Source organism: Coffea arabica, chromosome 3c (assembly GCF_036785885.1).
Source record: "Coffea arabica cultivar ET-39 chromosome 3c, Coffea Arabica ET-39 HiFi, whole genome shotgun sequence".
Lineage (NCBI taxonomy): Eukaryota > Viridiplantae > Streptophyta > Magnoliopsida > Gentianales > Rubiaceae > Coffea > Coffea arabica.
Genome location: NC_092314.1, coordinates 12063479 through 12090074, shown reverse-complemented (window position 1 = coordinate 12090074; position 26596 = coordinate 12063479). Strand labels below are relative to the sequence as shown.

At 35.3% G+C, this 26596-nt stretch overlaps 2 protein-coding genes across 2 annotated transcripts; both read right to left on the bottom strand.

Moving 5' to 3' along the window:
- Nucleotides 1–10224: 10224 nt before the first annotated feature.
- LOC113734590 (auxin-induced protein PCNT115-like) lies at nucleotides 10225–13768 on the bottom strand. Its single transcript, XM_027261192.2, has 5 exons — nucleotides 13371–13768; nucleotides 12950–13150; nucleotides 12076–12248; nucleotides 11892–11994; nucleotides 10225–10770 (listed from the first exon to the last, which is right to left on the bottom strand). The coding sequence occupies exons 1-5, from the start codon at nucleotides 13626–13628 to the stop codon at nucleotides 10435–10437; spliced, it is 1071 nt and encodes a 356-aa protein (XP_027116993.1). The 5' UTR covers nucleotides 13629–13768; the 3' UTR covers nucleotides 10225–10434.
- Nucleotides 13769–16353: 2585 nt separating this feature from the next.
- LOC113734591 (probable aldo-keto reductase 2) lies at nucleotides 16354–22254 on the bottom strand. The gene is made up of 5 exons (XM_027261193.2): nucleotides 21954–22254; nucleotides 19223–19423; nucleotides 18257–18429; nucleotides 18070–18172; nucleotides 16354–16944 (listed from the first exon to the last, which is right to left on the bottom strand). Exons 1-5 carry the CDS (start codon nucleotides 22185–22187, stop codon nucleotides 16609–16611), a joined length of 1047 nt encoding a protein of 348 aa, XP_027116994.1. The 5' UTR covers nucleotides 22188–22254; the 3' UTR covers nucleotides 16354–16608.
- Nucleotides 22255–26596: the final 4342 nt, after the last annotated feature.

Below are 26596 nucleotides of genomic sequence, written 5' to 3'. Positions count from 1 at the left end.
AGCAATGTATGCTTAGTAAGCAACACACCTCTCGTGCAGGATCATGTAGTTATATACTTGATCGCACAAGATTGCATGAATATCTCAGTTTGAAAATATTGACATTGTTTCATAAATACGTATACATATTTCATTGAAAATTGAGTGGCATAAAACATATAACATAATATGAACATATTCACAGAAAAACTTGCGCTCCGTTTGGATTAACTGTTTTCAGGGGTGTTTTTAAAAAAGTTTACTGTAGTAGTGTGTACGAAAAATTTTTACTATAAAATTTTTTTGAAATATTTAATATATTGGATGGATGATATGTTTTTTGAATTATTGTGTATTGTATTTGAAAAACTTGTTTTTGAAAAAATGATCAATCCAAACACAGCATTGGTAAATCATGTAAGATGTCCATAACATCGTTTCATATCATAAGAATATAACTTATAAACAAGTTCAAGTAATAGCCATCTTTTAAGTACTCAATTTAGAAATTAACCCCGTCTAAGAAGGCGATCAAAGGATCACATGAACATAACATAAACATGAGTTAAAGGTTGGACAAACTGTTGGAATTCACTATACTTGAACACAATAGGGCTATGGCTCCTACTATCCAATTCATTGTCATTTAAAAATTTTCATAATATAAACTCATTTCACACATCACATGGATATTTTTTTACAGGCAAATACCTCATACACCCCCTATGGTTAAGTGCTCTTGAAGATAAACTCCCTGTAACTTAAAAATGCGCACTGCTTTATGCTTTGAATTTAGTAGAAAACATATGAAAACGGACTTTGCTCATGGATATTTCACTGTATGTGCTCTAATTGTGTACATAGTTCATAGCGGATTAATTTGCCAATACTCTATACGAAAGAGAAATTATGTGGCAAAGTACCAAACTACAAAAGGATAAAAGATAATTTATCCCAATTTTTTTTTGCAAGCACTGCATAACATAAAATATTTGTGTATGATTTTTGTTCTGGGTCCACTCAGGTATCCAGATTTCATTGTGATCTCTCATGTTCTTAAAAAAAAAAAAATGCTAAAGTAGATTTTTTTCCCCCTCCAAATAATGCTATCCTTATAATGGACTCATTGTAATTTTCATTGTCGCATACTCACCTGGCACAATTTACATGTATGTCCATGCTAAAAGGTTCTAACCACTTATGTAATGTATTCAAGATGAAAAAAATCAATAGATCTACTTAGAAAAGGAGAAGAGGGGCATGAAGGGCCTCCAGACTCATGTGAATATGCTTATTTTAGTGCCAAACGGGCCTTGCCTAGTTCCACATATGCACTAAGATTAATCAAGTGAAAACAAAAAATCCCACTCTTGTTCATCAGTGAAGAAATATCTGCTGGTTAGGTACCAAATTTTGAATAAGAGCCAAGCACTAATTCTTTTCCTGACTCCTGATCAAGATTTGACAAACTCAAATACGAACTAGTTCGTTGTATTAAGAGATCCATCTGGTTCACTTGAAGGTATTTTACGTAAATTTAAGGATAAATTACTGTTAACCCTCACACTACTTTTCTTTGATGCAGGTCACATGGTCCAAGATGGTTGAATATATATGCAAGAGTCAATTTTGGGCTACCCAGGCCTAGGCGAGGCAGTAACACCATTTGTGTGATTGTAAATAGGTTAACGAAGGCAGTTCATTTGAGAATAGTTGTATCAGATATGTTGAAATGCCTTAAATCAGATCTTCGACCCCCGTTGGGGGTCTCGCTTTTGGTTTTTTGGTTGTATATATATACCTTATATCCATTCTGTACAAATAACATCTGATACATTCCGAACCCTAATAAAAAATCTAATTTCCCCTTGTTCTTGTTTGTTCTTTCCGTTCCGCTGCATCGATTTTAACAAACTGGTATCAGAGCTCTAGGTTTGTCCTAGGGCTCGGATCACGCAACAACATGTCTTTTTTGAACATCAAGATCGACAAGTTCACCGGGAGAAATAGTTTCAGTCTGTGGTAGATCAAGATGCGGGCTCTGTTAAAGCAACAGGGTCTGTGGAGTCCGCTGATGAAGAAGAAATCGGATTCCGTTGATGAAGAGTCGATGAGTCTGGAGGAAAAGGCTCACTCGACAATCATGCTGTGCCTGGCAGATGATGTCATCACTGAGGTCGCCGGTGAAGAAACTGCTGCGGGTTTATGGGTTAAACTTGAAAATCTCTATATGACAAAGTCTTTGACCAACAAGTTGCTCTTAAAGCAACGTCTGTTTGGTCTGCGTATGCAGGAAGGTACTCCTCTTCGAGAACATTTAGATCAATTAAATACGATTCTGCTTGAGTTGCATAATATTAATGTTAAAATTGAGGATGAGGATGCCGCGTTGATTCTGTTAGTGTCTCTACCGTTATCGTATGAGAATTTTGTTCAGTCCTTTATTGGCGGTAAAGATACAGTGATTTTAGAAGAAATAAGATCAACACTGCATAGTAGAGAGTTGATCCATAAAGCGGCTGGTAATGTTACAGATAATCAGGCTGTTGGGCTAGTTGTCAGCAGTCCGGAAACAAGAAGCAGTTTTCTCAAGGTCCCAAGCCGGATGATGTCTGTAACTACTGCAAGGAAAAGGGTCATTGGAAATCTGATTGTCCCAAGAAGAAGAAGCAGCAGGAAAAATAACATGCTTTAGCTTCAGTTGCAGAAAAGGAAGCGAAAAATTCAGAAGAAAACCTTGCCCTAATTGCAGATGAACCAACACATCACTCTGATGTGTGGATTCTTGATTCTGGGGCGTCCTATCACATATGTCCAAATAGGGAATGGTTTACAACATATGAGCAGATAGATGGCGGGAATGTCGTGATGGCTAATAGCACTGTTTGCAAGGCTGTTGGGATCGGTTCGATTAAGATCAGGACACATATTGGAAAAATTGCCACACTGAACGAAGTCAAGCACGTCCCCAAAATGACGAAGAATCTTATATCACTTAGTACTCTTGACAGTAAGGGTTTTAGGTTCAGCGAAGGAAGTGGAGAGTTGTGCATCGGTAAAGGTTCATTAGTGGTTTTCAAAGGAGTTAAGCATGACACCTCGTACATTTTACAGGGTTCTACGCTAACAGGTTCTGCCGCTGCTGCTGTTGCATCTTCTGAAGATCGCAGGTCTGATATGACCAAGTTGTGGCACATTAGGCTTGGTCATATGAGCGAAAGGGGGATGCAGATTCTGTCTAAACGTAATCTTCTAGAAGGCCACAAGGTCATCGGTTTTGGATTCTGTGAACATTGTACTTTCGGTAAACTACATTGCAGAAAGTTTGGAAAGGCAATTCACAGGACAAAAGGCATACTTGATTACATCCATTCTGACTGTTGGGGCCCATCACGAGTTGAGTCTTTGGGAGGCTGTCGGTATTTTTTATCCATGATTGATGATTATTCAAGAATGACTTGGGTAATCGTTATGAAGCAAAAAGGTGAAGCTTTCAAGAACTTCAAACAGTGAAAGGTCTTAGTGGAGAATCAAACTGGAAAGAAGATCAAAAGGCTGAGAACTAATAATGGTCTGGAATTCTGTTCAAAGGAGTTTGATGAGTTCTGCAAAGATGAAGGAATTGCTCGGCATCACACAGTTCGACACACATCACAACAAAACGGTGTAGCAGAATGCATGAATCAGGCACTTTTAGAGAGAGCACGGTGTATGCTCTTCAATGCTGAGTTGCCAAGGAGGTTCTGGGCGGAAGCAGTGAGCACAACCTGCTTCTTGATCATTCGTGCACCTCATACAGGTATAGACTGCAAGATACCTTATAAAGTGTGGTCTGGTATGTCCCCTACTTACTCAAATTTGAAGGCTTTTGGTTGTACTGCATATTATCATGTCAGTGAGGGCAAACTAGAACCAAGGGCTAAAAAAGGAGTGTCTCTGGGATATGGAGACGGAGTTAAAGGGTATAGAATCTGGTCACCCTCAAAATAGAAAGTTATACTTAGCAGAAGTGTAATTTTTTATGAAAACTATATACTTAACTCCCTGTGAAGACTGTTGTTGAAGAAAGTGCAGGTGTTGATAAACAGGTGGAGCTACAAATCATTCAAAATGATTTTGAATCACAGTAGCAATTTGGTGATCATCAACAGCTATCCTTTGAAACTGAACCTCCTGCAGAAGTAGAGTTTCCAGAACTAACATCAGCAGAAAGATTGGCACCTATATCCCATACTGTGTCAGAAACTCAGCAGCACGGTATTGCTTATGATCGTGCGAGGAGAATGGGAGTACGAGCTCCCAGCAGGTATCGGGATTTTGTAGGTTATGCATTTCAGGTTGTTGAGGAGGTGGATTCTCCTGAACCCTCTACCTATAAAGAAACTATTTCAGGCAGTGAGTCAGTTCAATGGCTTGCTGCAATGGGTGATGAAATGAAGTCGTTACACAAGAACGACACTTGGGAATTAGTCAAACAGCCAGCAGAGAAAGGTTGTGACTTGCAAATGGGTCTTTAAAAGGAATGAAGGAATTTCTCCAGCTGAGGGCATCAAGTATTAAGCACGTGTTGTTGCAAGAGAGTTCACTTAAAGAGAAGGAGTAGACTACAATGAGATTTTCTCACCAGTGGTCAGACACACTTCTATCAGGGTGCTACTAGCAATGGTTGCACATCAGGACTTAGAACTTGAGCAGCTAGACGTGAAGACAGTTTTCCTACATGGAGAGTTAGATTACGAGATTTATATGACTCAACCATATGGATTTCATATTCCGGGAAAAGAAGATTATGTATGCAAGTTGAAGAAATCCTTGTATGGATTAAAGCAGTCCCCAAGGCAGTGGTACAAAAGATTTGACGGCTACATGATTGAGCTCGGCTACAGTAGAAGTCAGTATGATTGTTGTGTATATCACAACAAACTTAAAAATGGTTCGATGATCTACTTGATTTTGTATATAGATGATATGCTCATAGCTGCAAGGAACAAAGCTGATATACAAAAGTTGAAAAGTCTTCTCAGTGCAGAGTTTGAGATGAAAGGCTTAAGTGCAGCACAAAAAATTCTGGGAATGGAGATTTTCAGGGATAGAAGTCAGAAGAAACTTTTCTTATCACAGAAGAGTTATATTGAGAAGGTACTATCCAGATTTGGCATGTCTACAGAAAAACCCTTGAATACTTCGAGTGCACCGAATGCTCAACTATCAGTTATACTCACACCACAGTCAGAAGCCAAGATAGAGTATATGGCTAAAGTTCCCTATTCTAGTGCAGTGGGTAGTTTGATGTATGTCATGGTCTGTACTAGATCTGATCTGGCACATGTAGTCAGTGTTGTTAGCAGATTTATGGCTAATCCTGGGAAGGAGCACTGGCTGGCCATAAAGCGAATTTTTCGGTACTTGAGGAGTACATCTGATGTTGGTCTCATCTATAGAGGTGATACAGAGTGTTTGGTTACAGGCTATTCAGATTCTGATTATGCTGGAGATGTTGATAGTAGGAGGTCGATGACTGGTTATGTTTTTACTCTTGGGCAATCTGTAGTTAGTTGGAAAGTAACTCTACAACTTACAGTGACTCTGTCCACTACTGAGGTAGAGTATATGGTACTGACGGAGGCTGTTAAAGAGAAAATTTGGTTAAATGGGCTAGTTGGAGATCTTGGCCTACATCAGGATCAGGCTAATATATATTGTGATAGTCTCAGTGCAATATGTCTAGTCAAGAATCAAGTTCATCATGAGAGCACTAAACATATTTATGTCCGATATCACTTCTTGAGATCTGAGACAAGGATCAAGGTGAAGAAAATTGGCACTGCTGACAATCCTGCTGATATGTTCACCAAGTCGGTTCCTCATAGCAAGTTCAAACATTGTTTGGATTTGCTAAATGTCCTAAGTTTCTGATAGCCCTTATGGGCATTCTGATGGTACTTAGAGACAATTCTGATGGTAAAAGAAGACTTTGAGTACGTCTGACACTTCATCAGTACGTCTGTTATATCTGTTTCTGAGAAGATTCAAGTCAAGGTGGAGATTTGCTAAAATATCTCACCATTCTCAGCAGATCACGAGAATAGTATTGCTTTTTCACCTCAGCATCTTGCTCGTGAAACCTGTGCACTCCATCAATCATTTCATCCAACAGGCTTTGTGGAATCCCATGATTGATTACTTGGAAAAATCCCCATTCCTCCGATGCTTGTCTTATTTCATCAATTATACTATTGCTTTTATCTCCATCTTATATGCCACTGAGATCTATGACTGGAACTTGTACCTGGAGATGGCCAATATTCTTCTCCTCGATGAGCTCTTCAGGAGGCCGAACGAAGATTCTGGGAAGATTAGTAATCCCTGCATCAACAAGGCCTTTCACACCAGCTTTGCCATCATCAAAAGCCTTGAGCTCTTTGAAACGATCACTATGGTGGAATGATTTGCAATATCTTTGGCGTTGGAGTTATCCATCCTTTTGAGGTCAAAAGAAATCAAGCTTTACTTGAACAAGATTATTTGATAACTTAATTTTCAGGCTTCAAGTATTTACACAAGTTTATTCCAACCTAACATGTTAACCGAAAGTGTGTGTTTATAGAATATTGTATAATTCTATTCCGAATATCTTAAGCAATTTTCTAAAAGCCAAGGGTTTTGATAGCATGTTGAAGCTAGCGTTGCGAAGAATATATTACTCTATGGTGGATACTCTCCTTAGAGGTGTCAAAATAGGTTATTTGGACGAGTCATAATTGGGTCAACCCATTATATCTATTGAAATAAATGAGTTGGGTAAGCTCAATTACCCATTTATGATTCATTTGAAATTTTACTTATTTTTTAAAAAAAATTTCACATGTTATTTAACATTAAATAATGGTATTTTATTGTTATTAGATTGGTAGGAATTTCAAATTTATCTCCTTAACACTTACTAAAAATTGAATTTAAATGTATAATTATTTCTGAATGGGTATAAATGGGTGAGTTGAGTTAACCCACTATCTAGCAATTAAATGGATATAATTTGGTATTCATTTAGACCCATTTAAAATTTAATGGATGGGTTTGGGTGGTTTATTAGTTGACGGATTTGGACAGGTCAATATAATTGACTTGTGATCGACACCTCCAACTCTCCTTACGGATTTAGAATTGAAATAATTACTAGTTGTACTCTTGATTAGTAATAGTTTTCTTGATTACTAGCAGTATTCTTGAATTGATTTTTTATTTAATCTCAGTTTTTTTTGCGTGCCAAAAGCAGTGAAAAAGCCATTTATAATAAACAATTTAAAATCATGCCCTCTTCATTAATTGGGCATCTAATCTTGTCACGTTCACAAATTTCCCATATTCTGAAGAAATTTGTCCAGGATATTGTATATAAGCAGCGTTGACTTTTAGAGATCACGAATATTTTCCATATCAGCCTGTGGATACATCCACATGTGCGATGTAGCACTGAATTACACACAACTCAACCAGGATCCAAAATATATATTTTACTTGAATTCATATCGGATATGCACCAGCCATTTACTATTTATGATGCTTCGCAAAAATATATTTTTTTCTGATACAATTAGTTATACCAATTATTAACATCTTTATCATTTTCTTTTAATCTTTTTACAAGTGCCGAAGAAAAAATCGAAATAATTGAGGAGTGGTGACTTGTTATTATCGTGGAGAAGCAGATGAAGTATTAATTAGTTTTGGCATGCAATTATTAGAAATTTTTTAGCTACTCAACTTCATCTGTTGAAGACCTTTTACCAACTCTTAGAGGCTATTGGCCTGTTTTATAGAGTCCAAATGAGGAATCATAGAATCAGCTTAGTATATAGTTCATAGCTGATAGAAATTATATGGTAAAGTACCAAATTGCAGAAAAGCACTTGTAACATAAATCTCTTACACAATTTTGGCCTTATCAAAATTGACTTTGTAGCACAATGCATATAAGGGGATTGTTGGGAATGGCTGATAGGTTGCAATTTTATCATTTATTTTATAATTAATTTCCCTTATTACCTGACCCGATGTGGAGTAATTGTTAGATTCTACCCACTTTTAGTATTTTGCACTTATTTCAGGAAGTAGAACAAAAATATGATAACAAGTGCCAATTTAACAAGAAAAGAGCCCAAATAACAGAGTTTATCCCAGAGGCATCGTTGGCAAGGGAAGACTTTTGCCCATTTTGATAATTTCAAAAGAAGAGAGCACGGCAGAGGCTTCTATTTTTCCTGGGGAGCCGCCGCACAGGAGAGGAAGCACTAGAATAGATTAGCTTTTCTTTTGACCTTTCGATCTTCTTCGTCTTTTAGTGGAGACTTTTGGTAGGCTAGACTTTGATTTTCTCCATTTATCATCTTTTTGTGGTTCTTGCCTACGGAGGTCACAATCAAATTGGATGATGTTGACTTTTCTTTTCGTCTTTAGTTGCTCTTCCGTAGGAGTAGATAAGGGATGAGTTAAATCTCTTTGTCTAGTCAAGGGACAACGGAGGCTTTGATTCGCCTAAAACTTGTGAGATCGATTTAATTTTATTTTTTTCTTTTATTTATTGGTATTCGCATATCCCTTGATTGCAGTGTTCATGATTATTTAATTAATTGATTATTTTGGATCCGGATAATTAGTTAATTTGGTAATCTATTGTCAATTAGGGTATTAAATTCGTAATTGTTTAATTGCCTTGAAATAGTGACTGCTGGCATGATTGGATTTGTGTCAGGGGGATATGCGAGCTAATATGAAATAAGCCTGGTAGTGCGTTATTTGGTTAGAATAGAGTTCCCCTAATACGTAAGGCAATTGGGGAATTAAATCTTATGAGCGTACCTAGAATTATTTCTCAATTAGGGCAGTGATTAACGGGCGTACATTAATCACCGACACAGTAAGGACGGGTTGACTGTCATCGCTTGTTTGGCAGTTATAACCTATTTATTGGTAAATAATTGGAATTGGCTTTGCATCGATGATCAATTAGGTGAACCATGGCTGAAGTTATTCCTTGGCTAGATCCTTAATTATCATTAATTTGATTTTAGTAATTTGTTATTTAATTTTTAGTAGTTTCTTAGATTTTATTTGAATTTCTTTGATTGTCACCATCTGCACAAAAACACCCCCTTATTACTGTGAATTTGGAAAGAAACAATTACTCCCAATCCCTGTGGATTCGACCTTACTTACCACTATTTACAAAACTTAACTTTAGTTGAGCAGGTTTTTATTATTGTACAGGCTAACAACCGGTCAATGGCCTTAGGGTAGGAGGCTGACAAAAGAAGTCAAGAGATTAAGAGATACAATGCCTGCACTTATGGCTTCAAGTCCAGCGTAAAGATGAGGCATATTGGACTGGAAATGCTACTAGAAAATTTTCGGGCAAATTACACTTTACCCTTCTGGAATTTAGTATTTTTTTACATAACTCTCCATATGATTTCAAAAGCTATACATAACCCTCTCACGGTTTGAATTAAAGTGTCAAAGTGACGGAAATGATCATTCGTAACATAATCTTTAAAAAATGTCGAAATTACTCTTATAAATACATGATACATTAACTCCGTATGATTTATGTTTTAGCATATAACCCTATTATAGTTTAATGTTTTACCATATAATCCCCTTATGATTTTCAAAATGTACACATAATCTCCCTTGGTTAATAAATAATTTTTAACTTTGCATAAAGGTAGTTTTGACATTTTAGGTGACTCTGTTATGAATGATTATTTTCGCTACTTTGACACTTTAATCCAAATTGTGAGAGGATTATGTATAACTTTTAAAATCATAGGGGGGTTATGTAGAAAAATACAAAACGACAGGGGGATAAAGTGTAATTTGTCCAAAATTTTCAGTAAAATCTGCTGTGAAGAGGCTGGATTTTAGTGCGGCAAAATTTATCACCTATGGAGCGCTGGGAACCAAGCTTCATTTTGCCAAACCTCTATGACTACTGTAGCTATTGTGCATTCAACTCTCTCTGCTGTCTGAGATGTAGTAGCAGGTTGGAGTAAGGTTCCACTGTCCAAGGACGATAATTGGGAGCTAGCTATGGAACTTTGGCTGCCACATAGTTGTTTTAGCTGATGGATATGGTTTAGCTGATGACTTTCTTTAATTTAGTTTTGTGAGATACTATACTCTTTCATGCTTGATCAATAGGAAGTTAAAAGTTGCTCAAAAAAATGGATTCAACTACATGGAAAATTGTGTTTTGCCTTTTCTTCTACGTAAAAGACCAAGCAGTCATCTTATATGATACAAATCTTTTCTCATTACAACGTCAACAGTCGAGAAAATAGTACGACGAAGATTACAGGCTGTTGGAATAAATGCAACTTAACCTTCAACACAGTAAAATCCACCATCAGGCAGATAGCTGAAAGGAATTATTTTTACCATAATATGGTTACATCTTCATGTGCACTTCCAGGTTGACAAAGGTGGAGTTTCAGAATTTTGCCAAGTGCTAATTTCAGGCCCGCATCTCTCACCCTTGACTCCAGCCGAAGCAATAGATTCGAGTTCCGCCTTATCCTCTGCGGACAGTTTTACGGATAAAGCTCCTATATTCTGATTGAGGTTCTGAATCTTGGTAGTGCCGGGTATGGGGCAAACATCATTGCCTTGGTGATGGACCCAGGCCAATGCTAGCTGTGATGGAGTACAACCCTTCCTTGAAGCAATGGCATTGACACGCTCATACAACTTCTTGTTGTGCTCCAAATTCTCTGCTTGAAACCTTGGCAAATACTGCATTGTGTGAATTTCAATGTTAAGCAACTGTAAAACCAGAATCTGGAGGGGTTAAAGCGCACAAAAGGAGCAGCCCACACAGACAATTAAAATTAGAGTAAATTAGAGTAAATTTTATATACACTAATAGTGTATGCACTATCATCATTGAATTCATGACATATATGCTTAAGTTGAATTTCAATTTTAAATTTTGCATGATTGTCGTTCATCCAACGCTAATGATGCATACACTGTCAGTATAACAAAGATTAATCCTTAAAATTATATCAGAATAATTGGAAATATTGTTTGAAGTGTACAAGTGCGGCGGAATGAACAATGCAGTAAGGTGGCCGGACAGAGTACTCCAGGTGGGAGACATCAATTGTAGAAGGTAGATTCTGAGATGCAATTCCATAAAAGAGGAAGGTCAAACTAGAAATCAACTATATTTTTGAACGATGGAGATGGCACTACTACTAGGAAGTGAACTAATGACCAATGAAACTAGGTTAAAGGATTAACCAAAAAGGAAAAACAACAGCTCGAGACCAAACAACGAGCTTGAAACCTAAGGTCCACTTTCCCTCAATATTGTAAATAACCGTTTCCTTAAAGATGCCATAGTTTCTTCCTGTTTTCATGTCCAGGACGTTCGCGCACTGCAAAATAGAACATTACCCATTGCTCTGTCCTTTTATAATTTTCCAGCATGCAAGGAAAACCTTCTTTCAAGAAAATATCTAAAAGTTTGACAATGCTAGTGCCATCTTTTTCTTTTAAAAAAATTCAAAATATATAGAAAGCACACAATTCCTATCCTGTATGTACAAAAGGTTCAGTTTATACCAATACCAAAAATTGCATTTATTGGAATTCAAGACTACAAGACTTGTCAGATAGAAAACCTTGTTGCGTCACAGTTGACCAAAAAATTCATTAAATTTGATCATTTTAGAAAAAGCTCAGGCTTGGGTATCAAAAAATGCAGCAACATATAACAGATAGAAAAGAATAGGGATATTGAGCAATGACTGCGACTGAATGTGGTAAAAGTTGACGACTAAGAAACTCGCATATACCAACTGTACACATACTTCACCAAAAACTACTTATCTTTTTGGATATGCACAAACCTTTCGGAAGTCACCTTCAGTCAAATTCTCAATCAGCTTTGGACCTGAAGAGAAGAATCCTTGTCCGAGTGGACTGTATGCAACAATCCCTATGCCAAGCTCTCTAAAAGATTACACCAAAAGTGAATTCAGAACATGTTTCCTTCTAGACCATGTAGAACATGAAGAAGAATAAATGCACTACCTGCAAGTGGGAATGATCTCTTCCTCGACATCTCTGCTCCACAATGACCACTCCAACTGTATAGCTGTTATTGGATGAACAGCATGTGCTCTTCTAATTGTTGAAGCAGAGGCCTCGGATAGACCTATATACTTTATTTTACCCTCTTCAACCAGTTTTTTAAGTTCTCCAATCTAGAAAAATTGAGAATACAACGACAAACAAGAAAATGCTAAGCTGGTTTATCTTTTTCCATACTAAGGCAGACAGTTGAAATTATACAAGCATAGAGTAAAAGTAACACTAATTCAGTGCAGCGAACAACTTTGACAAAGTATACATCCAACTGAAATCATCACTTGGAAAAAGTGCAATACGCAGCCAATTGAACTTCTCAAGATGATATTGTTATTAATCCCACCAGTTGACTTGGCTCTATTGGACCATGCGAACACAATGCTCCTGTAACATCAATAATGACATTGTTGACTGTTTCTAAATAATAATACTCAACTGAGTGGTCTATTTCAAATGAAAGGAATGCACAGGTCTTCTAGTTCTAAAGGAAATACGTACAATGTATGGCATCATATCCACCTGTACCTCCCTCAGCAGGGCTGGCAAGCTAAAATACCTGTGCACATATACAAGACAAATATGTTGGTTCTTTTTACTTTTTGAGATGATGTTGGTTCTTTTTACTTTTTGAGATGCCTGGTGCTAAATCAGCTTTACTGAGATGAAGATTAGTATGTACAGTAGCCCATAATGGTGAAGAAATTGTTAAGAACATCAAAATGAACTTTCTCTATTATCAATATATGTGCTGATTTCAGTTGGATGTGTACTTTGTCAAAGTTGTCAAAGAACATCAAATTGTCAAAATGGAGCAAACCGTGACTTCAATGGGCACGCGTGTATCGATGCGATGTTGATAATAGAGATCAATGCAGTCCACATCAAGCCGCTTCAAGCTGGCTTCACACGCAGCTCTCACATAGGCTGGATCACCGCATATGTCAAACTTTCCATCCTCGTAAGAGACTGCAAATTTCGTTGCTAGCTCCACTTTCGCTCTCATTCCTTCCTTCAAAGCCTAAAACCACGCTTTCATGCCATTAATTATCTCTCATTCCTTCCTTCAAAGCCTAAAACCACGCTTTCATGCCATTAATTATCAAGGACATACAAATAAACTTGAGGGGGCTAAGTGAGAAGCATATATATTCATGGGCTTAAGTGTGATTCACCTTAAATATAAAGTCACAAATCTACTTCTCTTAAGCAAGAGTAATTTAAAAAGGCAAATATAGTACCTTTCCAATGAGTATTTCGTTAGTGTGAGGTCCATAGACATCGGAGGTGTCCAGATGAGTGATACCTCTGCTAATAGCATGGTGGATGAGCTTGATCATGTCGGGCTCGGGCTTGGGCGGGCCGTAGAAGGCTGACATGCCCATGCAGCCCAGCCCTTGAGCTGAAACTTCACAACCTTGTGAGCCCAGCTTGATTCTTGGCACCTTCACTTCTGCTACTGCTGCTGCTGCTGCTGCTGCTGCTGCCGCCGCTGCCATTTTCAGACAAAAGACACAGACACAGTGGAAGTTTAAACAGTAGAACGGAGCAGAATTGACTTTTTTTAGCAAGTGAATAGTGCTTTAGGAATATGGCTTTTTATGGATGAAGTATGGCCGGCTGCTCTGGTGGCATTAGGGAAGGATTAATTAATGGCCATGATTAAATCTGTCAAAATTCATTGTTAAGAAAAAAAAACTTCTACTAAGCAACTCGGAAATTTCGATGCGGTTCTCCTAAGTAGCAAATCATCTTAGGCCTTGTTTGGTACGCAAGTTTTTTGTCAAGTTTATTTGTTACAAGTTTTTTAACAATTTTATTGGTTCCTCAAATTGAAAAACTCTCATATTGGTCTGACAAAATAGATATATATATATATATATATATATATATATATATATATATAGGTGTCAATTTGGTCTGTCAAACTGATTAAAAAAAAAGAAAACTAATAGTCATGCTCCATTTAATGTAAAGATATTTTAGAAACATACTCCCTCCGTCTCGTTTTGTTAGTCTTAATTTTTTTTTCACATAGATTAAGAAAGTGTAATTAATTTGGTTGAAAACATAAATTTAGATTAATAATTTCCTAAAATACCCTTATGCTAATCACAAAGTGCCAATTAATATCAGTTACAGCTAATGGTGCCAATAAATATCAGTTATCTATGTATTGGAAAAGCTCAATGTATTCAATATAGTGGGTTAGTATTTAATAACAATGTATTAATAACAAGATATTTAATAAGGGTATTTTAGACAATTTGAAAGATTACTACATTTCTTAATGAAAAAAGTGGACTACAATTTGGGACAGACGAAAGAGGAAAACAAGACTATCAAAGTGGGACGGAGGGAGTATTAAGTTAGATTTTTACTCTTTCAATAAGATTAATTCGTTTGGGAAAAAAAAAATAAGATTAATTAATTTTTTTAAACTGCATGAAAAAAAAAATCAAATTTACCAAATTAGGCGAGGGAAGTACAATAATTATTATCAAATTCCTCGGGACGGGCGATTTTTCCACAGTAGTTGTTTCAATGATATCGATGTGATATTCGCTGGCTGTGATTTTGAGGTACACTAATTTTAAATTGTAGGCTTGTAGATTCCGTTGGCATTTACATTAGTGATTAAACGGTAAGTTTGTATCAAATTCAGTTGACATTTGCATTGAATTGTGCACTTGTTACCTGAAAGGAAGACAAAAATTTGCCCACTAAATGGACATTTTATGTATTGAGTTGGAATTCAGTTGACCATTAATGCAGGCCCATGTGCACGTATACATTACTGAAGCCTGCAACGGAGGATTCTGGCAGTGCATCGATTGAGCTAATCTTTTGGATCTATAAGCATATGGACAATTCCTGTCACGCCTCAAATCCGGAAACCATAGATCCAAAGTCCACCATGGGCCGGGTCTGTAACGTCATGCGAAACCGCTAGCGTGTTTAAATACTCCGTCCGTCCCATTTTGATAATCTTGTTTCTTTTCTCGCACAGTTTAAGAAAAAATAATTAACTTTATTAAAAAAGTAAATTTAGATTGTTATTTTCCTAAAATACCCTCACATTAAATATGGTACAATTTTATGGGAACTTGAATTGATGGTAAAAAAAAGAATCAATTCTCATTAAATGGGGTAGGTTTATAGTAATAACTACTTACATTAAATAAGGGTATTTTAGAAAAATTAAAATACAACTATATTGTTCAATTGGAAAGTGGACTACAATTTGGGACAGATGAAAAAGGAATACATGACTATCAAAATGGGACGAAGGGAGTAGTAGATTATTTGAGATAATTTTGTAAAAAATATATATATTATAACACTTTTTAGATGATATGATATATATGAAATGAGAAGGTGGTTGAAAAATGTGCTGACAATACAAATAAATAAAATTTGTCAAATAAAACACTATTCAAACAAACCACGTACTATTAATTTAATATACCGGTTAAACACCTTATTCTATAATCCGTGGAGCTTTATTACTAATCTATTTGTGCACCTGTTAAACATCTTATTCTATAATCTCTAGAACTTGATCATCAGTCTATTTATCTTACTCTTAATTCCTAAGAAGTAAACGATTTTCCTTTCTTGAAGGACACATGAATTGAGCAATGTATGCTGAGTAAGCATCACACCTCTCCTGCAGGTTCATGTAGTTATATACTTGATCACACAAAATTGCATGGATATCTCAGTTTGAAAATATTGACATTGCTTCATAAATACATATACAGATGTCATTGAAAATTGAGTGGCATAAAACATATAACATAATATGAACATGTTCACAGAGAAACTTGGTAAATCATGTAACTTGTCCATAACATCATTTCATCTCATAAGAATATAACTCATAATTTGCAATAGAATCATGAATATACAATCATTTTGATAAAACATGATATTATCAATATTTGATATGTTAGAATTCAAGCTAAAACGCAAAAAGTGTTTGCACCATGATTCCAAATTGAATCCTAAGGGACATGAAAACTATGTTAGAATGTTTTCCGTCTCTTTTCATTTAACAAAATTTTTAAAAATAACTAGCTAAAAAAAATAACATAAAAATACTATATTATGATGTTGATGATCAAAATTTCATAAAAACTTTTAATACCTACAGAATAATACATTTCAAGATGTTACAATTGCGTGCAAATCACGTGAATTATTACTAGTAACATTCAGAAGTAGAATAGATAATATTTAACGCATTCAATTGCAAGGAAAATTATGTTCTGCTTTTTTTACATGACCATATCTTCATTCATTACAACTTCTCTGAAGAAACTCCATTCTTCTTATAACTTTACTTGCCTTAACCCTAGAGACAATAGTATGATGAAATTTATTGGAACAAATACATATCATTCAACTCTTAATATAGTGAAATCCACCATCAGGCACATAGCTAGAAGGAATTATTGCCACAACAAAGCTATGTCTTCATGTCCTCTTCCAGGTTGACAAAGGTGGAGTTTCAGAAGTTTGCCAAGTACTAATGCCAGGCCCATACCTATCACCCTTGACTCCTGCAGAAGCAATAGATTCAAGTTCCGCCATTTCCTCTGCTGACAGTTTTACAGACAAAGCTCCTATATTATGATTGAGGTTCTCAATCTTGGTAGTGCCAGGTATGGGGCAAACATCATTGCCTTGGTGATGGACCCAGGCCAATGCTAGCTGTGATGGAGTACAACCCTTCCTTGAAGCAATGGCATTGACCTGCTCGTACAAGTTCTTGTTGTGCTCCAAATTCTCTGCTTGAAACCTTGGCATATGCTGCATTGTATGAATTTCAAAATTTTAAGCTACTGTAACGCCAGAAATGCAAAAGGGAGTGAAGCATGTGTCGTCTACAAATGAAGACAATATGAATAACTTCAAGATGATCTATAGTATTATTTGAGGTGTACAAAGTTCAGGGGAAGGAACAATCCAGTAAGGTGGAACATCAATTGTAGAAGGTAGATCCTGAGATACATTTCCCATTAAAGGGGAAACTATAATGCAAGAAATCGGGAGGGAGCAATGAACAGACGGTACTAATTACTTCAAGATGATCAGAAATACTGTTTGAAGGGCACAAGTTCAGGGGAAAGAACAATGCATCAAGGTGGACTGAACACTCCAAGTAGGAAACATCAACTGTTGGAGTTAAGTTCTGAGACACATTTCCCATCAGAGAGGAAACTAGAAATACAAATCAACTAATTTTTGTTTGTTTGAACGATGGAGGTACTACCATGAACGATGGAGGAGGTACTACTATGAAGTATACTTCTGACCAATGAACCTCAGTTTTAGGATTGATGGTAAAGGAAAAATCATAGTTTCACAGGACAACATAAGTTCTGTGCCTGAGACTAAATGATGAAGTTGAAGTCTAAGGTCCATTTCCCCTCAAAACTGTAAAGAAACGTTCACTTAAAAAGCGACATAGTTTTTTCCTGTTTTGACATCTTTGCACTTTAAAATTCGATACTATCCATTGCTTGTGATTGTTGTCCACTATATAAATTTCCAGCAGGCAATAACAACCTTCAATTAATATAAGATCTAAAATTTGACAAAGCTAGTGCTATATCTTTTAATTTGAACTAAATACAGAGGACACCAAAATCTGCATTCATTGAATCAACTAAAGACTTCAAGACTTGTTCGAGAGACAAAAAAAAGCCCGTTGAATTACTATGCTTAATAGAAATTTGATTAAATGTGATCATATTACTAGCCTTAATCAAATTATTGGACATCAAAAAGTGCAGCAACATATAACAGATAAACAAGAGTAGGGATATCAAGCAAGATTGCCACTGAATGTGGTAAAAGTAGATGAGTGAGAAACTTATTCGAACTATAAACAATATATACTCAAAAACTCCATCGTTTTGGATATGCACAAACCTTTCGGAAGTCACCTTCAGCCAAATTCTCGCTCAGCTTTGGACCTGATGAGAAGAAACCTCGTCCAAGTGGACTGTATGCAACAATCCCTATGCCAAGCTCTCTGAAAGATTATACCAAAAACTGAATTGAGAACTTCATATTTGTTCTAGACCATATAGAAAATGCAGCAGAATATATGCACTACCTGCAAGTGGGAATAATCTCTTCCTCGACATCTCTGCTCCACAATGACCACTCCAACTGTACAGCTGTTATTGGATGAACAGCATGTGCTCTTCGAATTGTTGAAGCTGAGGCCTCAGACAGACCTATATACTTTATTTTACCCTCTTCAACCAGTTTCTTGAGCTCTCCTATCTAGAGAATTTCAATGGACAAGAAGATGCTAAGCTGATTTATTACATTTAACACTTAGGCAGATAATCGAAATATTACGTTCAAAAAGTAAAAGTTGCACTAGTTCAACGAAGACATGGACAAAGTATACGTCAAACTGACTAATTGATGAAAATGGCAATAAGCATTCAGTGATACTTCTCTAGGTACAGCCCACCGGAGGACCTAGTTCTACTGGACCATGCCAACATAATGCTCCTCCAATATGATTACATGGCATTGTTGACTTCTATATATAATAATGGCTATACATATACTTGCCTGTATTTTGAGTGATTAAACTGCAAGAAAGTTTCTACCTAATACTCAGGAAAACAAGACAATTCTTTGCTGATTACATGAGAAAAAGAAGACAGAGAAATCGTTTCATAAAAGCTTAATGTAAGCAAGCTGCTGAAATCTTTGAATTGCTTGGAGAGGTCAATGGGGCAGTTGCAGCTGGCTTTCACAATTAGACAAAAAGCTGTGCTCTGAACAAAATGAGTACCATGTTTTTTAGATATCAATAATAAATGTCTATCCGCAGTGCTTTTGGCACCAACTGAAAACAAATGACAATGTAAGTAAATAGCATATCATTACTCAAGCAGATAGCCTATCTCAAAGAAAGAGAATGCTCAGGTCTCTTGGCTCTAAAGAAAGCTGTACAATGTATAGCATGAAACTGAATTATTCTAAATTTGGAATTGATCAAACTTTTGTTTCATGAAGAATGAGGTGGAGCTAAAATACAAGAAAGGCAAAATGAGCAAACCGTGACTTCAACGGGCACACGTGTATCGATGCGAGCTTGATAATAGAGATCAATGCAGTCCACATCAAGCCGCTTCAAACTCGCTTCACAAGAAGCCCTCACATAGGCTGGATCACCACGTACATCAAACTTCCCATCCTGAAAACTGACTGCAAATTTTGTTGCTAGCTCCACTTTCACTCTTATTCCTTCCTTCAAGGCCTAGAACCATGGTTTCATTATATTAATCATCAAGGACATGAACATTATTGCATGGTATAGCAAGTGGATTTGTGATTTCATGGATGGCACAGTTCCTCTGGAGTTTTTCCAACACTTCATTGTTTAGGCTATCCCACTTCTTTATATAGCAAAGGATATGAAAATTATGTAATCCTTGGAGTTTAGAAGTCTGATACTCTTAAAGGACCCAATCCATTTTCTCTTTTTGTTTTATATTTCTTCAACTTAAATTTACAATCACAAGATTTGATGCACAACATGAACGTACACAGAATCGTGCACATGCACATTAATACAAAAATAGGGAACTGATCAATGTAGATGAATTAGTGCCCTTTTAGGAACCATTTGGATCAAAGGAAAGGAAAGATAAATAAATAAAACATCCTAGTGAAAAAGAAAGGAAAGGAAAGTAGAGGAAAATAGTTCTCATTTGTCTTATTTGGATAAGATATGGATGGGAAAGAAAGAAAACCTAAATATGCTGTTTGGTAGAATGACAGACATGAAAGGAATGGTTTTTCTCTCTCTCTTTTTTTTTAACAGCAAAAGAGGAACTTTACTTAACGATAAAATATTTACATAAGTTGCTTCGTCAAACATTCCTAGCCTGCTGTTGCATCCCACAATTCATATCTAAAGCAGGTTTCACAAATGGCCAGTTTATGTAAAATTTGGGCGCTTGAGGCATTTTACTAGAAAATCATCAACAAGATTTTCTTTCCCTCTGTTTCCGTCTACTTTTGTAGGGAAATGATGTCTGAGCAAAACACAATCCATCCATTTCCTTTTCTTTCCGTTTTCCTCTCCTTTCCCCTCTCAAAATCAATCCAAATACAATCCATCCATTTTCTTACCTTTCTTTTCCCCTTTGTTCCTTCATACAATTCTTTTTTCATAATCTTTAAAACTTTACTGCTCATAAAAAGTAAATTTTACTAACTCTTGTTAGAGAAATAGTAAACTTTCCATAAATTGATGAAAATTTTAACATCAAAGACGAAAATAGTACTATTTTACCAACTCCATTATGATGTAGAATTTTGAAGGGAAAAAAAAAAAGAAAATAAAGAGATGGTAGAAGAGTTCTAAATCCTTCTAATGGGATAGAGCTATTCAACGTATTAAAAAAGAGCTAGACCTACGACCTTCTTTTCTCAACTTTGTTGCAAGTTTGACAATTGACACCACATGGATGCCATTGTCAGAATACTGAAAATTTTGGGTGACTGAGCTATTTAGAAAACAATTTATTAAAAAAAACTCTCAATTTTTTTTCAACCATTTTTTTTCCTCTTACAAGTATATTTTTTCAACAAGAAAAAAAAAACTACAATAAAATTTTCATGAACCACCTCCAAAAATGCCAAACCAAACAAAGTCTAAGTTTTTATGTTATTTCCAGCAATTGGAACTTTTGATTGGTGCCTTACAAGAGCCCAATCTTTCTGGTTAAATAGACTAATAAAATAAACATAATTTACACTTAACCCCTTGCAATAATTCACTTGTGTCATTTTGCTACTTCCAATTTTCTTTATCATCACTTTGCCCTTTCCCTATTTTCCCCCCATGTTTCCTTCCCTTTCCTTTCTTTTAGAAGGTGACATATCTCAATTGTAGAGATAACACTTCAATTATTTTGATTCCCGTGTATGAGAAAATTATTATTATTAATTCAAAGAGTTCTTTACCAAAGAATAACAAGACAAATTGAAAGCTAATTACTATTATACACTAAACATGTTGTCTGCTTGGTTACTTAATAATTATAGGTCATGTTTGATAACCTAATTTAACACTTAAAATTAATAAATTCAGATCTTAACATATTTAGACACGTTTGATAACCAAAAATTGAATATCTGAATTAATTAAATGACATTAAATTTCTTAAGCAAAACTTGCTTCAAAAAATAAGTTATGAGTTATTCATTTCACTTGATGTGACATACACTCAAACGTATCAAATTTAGTACTTAACAATTTAATAACTTTATAGATTCAGACTTTAGATTAGATTTCAATTTCTAGACTTCAAATTTACCAAATGCACCCATAGAGAATTATATTGCTCATGTTTGGAAGGCTTGCTCAAGTGAATGTTTAACTAGCAGAATTTTGTAAATATACAACACATAGCTCATAATAAATCAATAACTTCATAGCAAAAATCATTTTATACAAAATTGCACCAAAATCAAAATCAAAGTAATTCATCCCATGTCTATAAAGGAGGACAAACTGAAAAGGCAGTAACATGAAAAGTTGAAGAAGAAAAAAGGAAGAACAATGTCATATTTGACTAATAATACTTACAATTTAAACAAATGGAGTTTAAGTGCTGACAAACAAAATTAAGGGGGCACATAGGGAGACAAATTTTGAGGTGCAGGGGATTAAGTATAATTTACCTAAATAAAATATTTACAAATATGCTCTTTTAGAAATTAAAAGTACAAGAGTTCCTGCATAGATCACAACAGCAGAAAATTTGCAAATATGGTACCTTGCCAATGAGTATTTCGTTGGTGTGAGGTCCATAGAGATCGGAGGTATCAAGATGGGTGATACCTCTGCTAATAGCATGGTGGATGAGTTTGATCATATCAGGCTCGGGCTTCGGCGGCCCGTAGGAGCCTGACATGCCCATGCAGCCCAGTCCTTGAGCTGAAACTTCAAGACCTTGCGAGCCCAGCTTGATTCTTGGCACTTTCACTTCTGCTGCTGCAGCCGCTGCCATTTTCAGACCAAAAAACACAGACACAGTGGAAGTGGAAAGAGTACAACGGAGCAGAGTTGACTTTTTTTAGCAAGTGAATACTGCTTTAGGAATATGGCATTTTATAGCTAGGTGTCAATGGGGCTGGGCTAACACGAGTTCGGGTCGTTTGGCCCTATAAAAAGTCCGATGAACCCAATATTTTAGTGAGTCGATCTGAGATTGAACCTAAAAATCAAGTCCGAATTAAATATGATGCGAGCTTGAACTCTGTTAGGTTTAATTATTTATATATATAATATTTATATTTTGATATTATGTATAATTATATATCCAAATATATTATTATTAAATACTATATATATATATTACAAAATATAAAAATATATCTAAAGACTCTTTCATGAGCTTTCTTGAGAGCCAATATTAGTGATGCATAACTGAATTTCTAACTTTTCTTATTGTTTGAATAAATTTTTGTGTTGGCATAATATTGATTGATTTCTTTTTTATCTACAAATACAAATTTTCAAGCATGTTTGGAGTCAAATCACAAGATTATAAAAAAAGTTTCTACTTTAAAGATGTATTGGCTTATAATCGCATGTTTTATTACTATTTTTCATGCATTTTGAACGAATTAAATATAAATACTGTTGAAAAAGTTTTGATTTATATACTTTTTAAGAACTATTATTTGTTCATTTTTAGTTTTAATATTATAGTCTTGTAAATGTTAAATTAGTTTTACAACTTAATAGTTATAGTAATTATATTAAGAAAATTAAGGAGTAATAAGTGAGTTTGGACTAAACCCGATTAAGGCTCACAACCTGAATATTATGTGAGTTGAGTATGAGTTTCACATTTATAAAATCGAAACTCATAGCCCGAAATCCGAAAATATACCAAATTAAATGAGTTGAATTTGAGTTTATGAAAGTCCGACTCATTAAGGCCGACTGACAGGCCTACCTATGGCCGGCTGCTCTGGTGGCATTAGGGAAGGATTAATTAATGGCCATGATTAAATATGTCAAAATTCATTATTAAGGAAAAAAAATTCTACTAAGCTACTCGGAAATTTGGATGCGGTTCTCCAAAGTAGCAAACCATCTTAATTTGGTTCCTCAAATTGAAAATAGCAATATATATATATATATATATATGTATGTATGTATCAATTTGGTCCATCAAATTGATTAAAAAAAGAAGCCTAATAAGTCATACTTTATGACCGATCTATTTTTGCACCTGTAATCTCTAGAACATCGGTCTATTTATCTTACTCTTATTTTCTAAAACGTAATCGATTTTCCTTTCTTGAAGGACACGTTGTATTAAGAGATCCATCTGGCTCACTTGAAGATAGTTTACGTAAATTTAAGGATAAATTAGTGTTAACCCTCACACTACTTTTCTTTGAGACAGGCCACATGGTCCAAGATGGTTGAATATACGTGCAAGAATCAATTTGGGTAACCCAGACCTAGGCGAGGCAGTAACACCATTTGAGTGATTGCAAAGAGGTTAACAGAGACAGTTCATTTGAGAATAGTTGTATCATATGGTTTACTAAATAAAGTGAAATCAATGATGTAGATGGAGAATAAGGCGGAAATATAACAAACATCAACCAACAAGTTTGATCGATGCGAGCAAACTCAATGAATTACCTTTGTTCGGTAAGAAGTCCGTATGATTTAGAAAAAGAAGGGAGGAAAAAAAAGGTCAAAATCCAAAACGGGTGCAATCATTTCAGCTTCTTACATGTGTCCACAAATCATTGCCACTGCCATTGTCAAGCCACCTAACATTAAGGGAATTAATTATTAGATCAGGAGAAACAAATAAGGAACAATATTCAGGCAAACTGGATTTGTAATCAATTCCAACTAATAAACTGAGTATTGAATTCTAGGAGGTTGATTTAGACAGATTTGCACGCATGCTAACTTGTAGTCTTTGACCATGCAACCGATTCACATACAAAAGCAATTGTGTTTCTTTAAATTCATGGAATATTGTGCCTCCCCTCCCTCTTCTGTTGGACATATTTCATTTATAGCGCTTACTATTAGTTTCATCATTCCCCTCAACTACGTGTCTGAAATACATCAATTTCGTTTATTTAACAAAAGATATCCCTGAATATGAAGAGATTGATGAGTTAGATGTACGCACTGTTTCAAAACAAAAGGATGAAGCAAAAGAGGGGGAAAAAAATATATAAATGGCTCAATTTTTTTCCTTGGAATGATTTCTCATCTTTGAGTCAGGAGTCAGGACTGAAAGTTTTGCAAGAATGACTCAATGGATTCTTGTGTTAGCCCTTCAAAATTCTAAAATTTTTAGACTAGTAAAAAGGAACAGTCAAGTTTGTATCCAGGATGTTCTTGTTTTGAGAATAGCCTAGTGTCTCTTTCCGGTTACTTCAATTGTTTATATGGCGACCACAAAAACCTTTTTCAACATCTAAGCCTTAAAAGGGTTAGTTTCAATGTGTCGGTTGTCAAGGACCGCTCATATCAAATGGCTAACTTTATTTGTCCTCCACGATGATTCAAAATCTCAATTTAGCCCTTGAAATTCAAAAAATTTCGATGTGATTCTTTAAAGTAGCAAAACATCTTAATCTGGTTCCTCATATTGAAAAAGTCTCAATTTGGTCTTCTAAAGTTGTAGAAAATATTAACTGGTTCCTCAAACTGATAAAAAAAATTAAAATTCAAATTGATTCTCCAAACCAAGAAAGATGTTCCAAGTTGATCTTCGAAAACTATTTCAATAATGGCATTAATCCGACCCATTATTCATCTACTGTAGAATAGTGCAATGGTAGATATCTAATTTGTGGATTGATTACTCTTACGCGCAGAGTTTAAACTTTTTATCCTATTGGGATTGAATGCATGTCACACGTACAAAAACAAAATTTCAATTAACAGTGAATACAAGAATGCTAGGATGACATTATTATGTGAGCCCATGTTCATGTGTATAAAAAATCGAAGCTCGAATGGAGGCTTCAAGTAAGTTTGTATGAGTTAAGCTTCATTTAGACCAGACCTGTAAAGGATATGGAGAGATCGTGTGTCGAAGAAATTGCAACTCAAATGGCTTCTGCAGATGGTGATCGTTTCAAAGATCTGAAGGCTTTCGACGATACAAAAGCTGATGTGAAAGGTCTTGTTGATGCAGGTGTTGCTAGTCTTCCCAAAATCCTTATTCAGCCAGCTGAAGAGCTCATTAATGGGCTAAACAATTGTCATCTCGAGGTACAGTAAGATAAAAGCAAAAGTGTACTTGCTCAAATAAAGCAAGCATGGGGGGAATGGGGATTTTTTCAAGTACCCAACCACGGGATTCCACAAAATGTGTTGGATAGAATGATAGAAGGAATTCGCAAGTTTCATTTGTTGCATCAATACTACTGTTCTCGTGATCGGTCGAGAACAGTGAGATGCTATCAGTGCTGTCGAGAAGAAGTTTTCATAATAATCCTTGTATAATTTTAAAAGCCACACATAGGGCCCTGAAGTTTTTTATACTGATTTCTAGTTGTGAAGCACCAGTGTGGCATTACTACACTTGCTTTTCCATTTAAAAGATTTTTGGATAAATTATACTTTAATCTCAGTAGTTTAGTGCATTTTCGTATAATTGTCATGTGACAAAATGTACATTAACTCCCATGCTTTGAAGCCCTTCATGATAGAATTACCTAAAATGATAAGATTATTCCCATTAAAAACCTAAAATGACTTTAGTGGCTAACATATATAAATATAGGATAAATTACACTTTTGCACCTTACAGATCAGTTCTTTCTAATATAACCCTCACATGTTTTGAAAATCTATATATAACCTCAATCGTTAACAAATAATTGTTGTCTTTACATCAAAGCACTCTTGACATTTCGTTTGGCACCATTGTTGAGGATCATTTTTGTTACTTTGATATTTTAATCTAAATTACGAGAGATTTGTTTATAATTTTAAATTATAGAAGATTTATGTGAAAAAGTGCTAAATCAACTGAGGATAAATAAATTTAACCAAGATTTTTCCTTTTCATTAATTAGGTAAGACTTTCTTGCATGTTGGCCTAGTTACCATAGTCAAAGAGAGAAAAAGAACAGAAACGGGGCAATAAAAAAAAACTCTAATTTTCAATTGATAGTTTCTTTGAGAATTCAAGCATTGTTGCTTAATAATTTTTACATCCAATAATCACAAATAACAATTTTACGAAATAACAATTTTATCTTTAATTATTAAGAAACTTGTAAAATGACTTTATTTGATATTTTAGTTTAACTTATTCTTTGAGTTGAATGAAAATAATTACTACATCTTAACAAAGTCCTCAAACCTTGATACATGAAAAAGCAAAACTATAAAATACTAAGAGTCCTCAAGACTCGA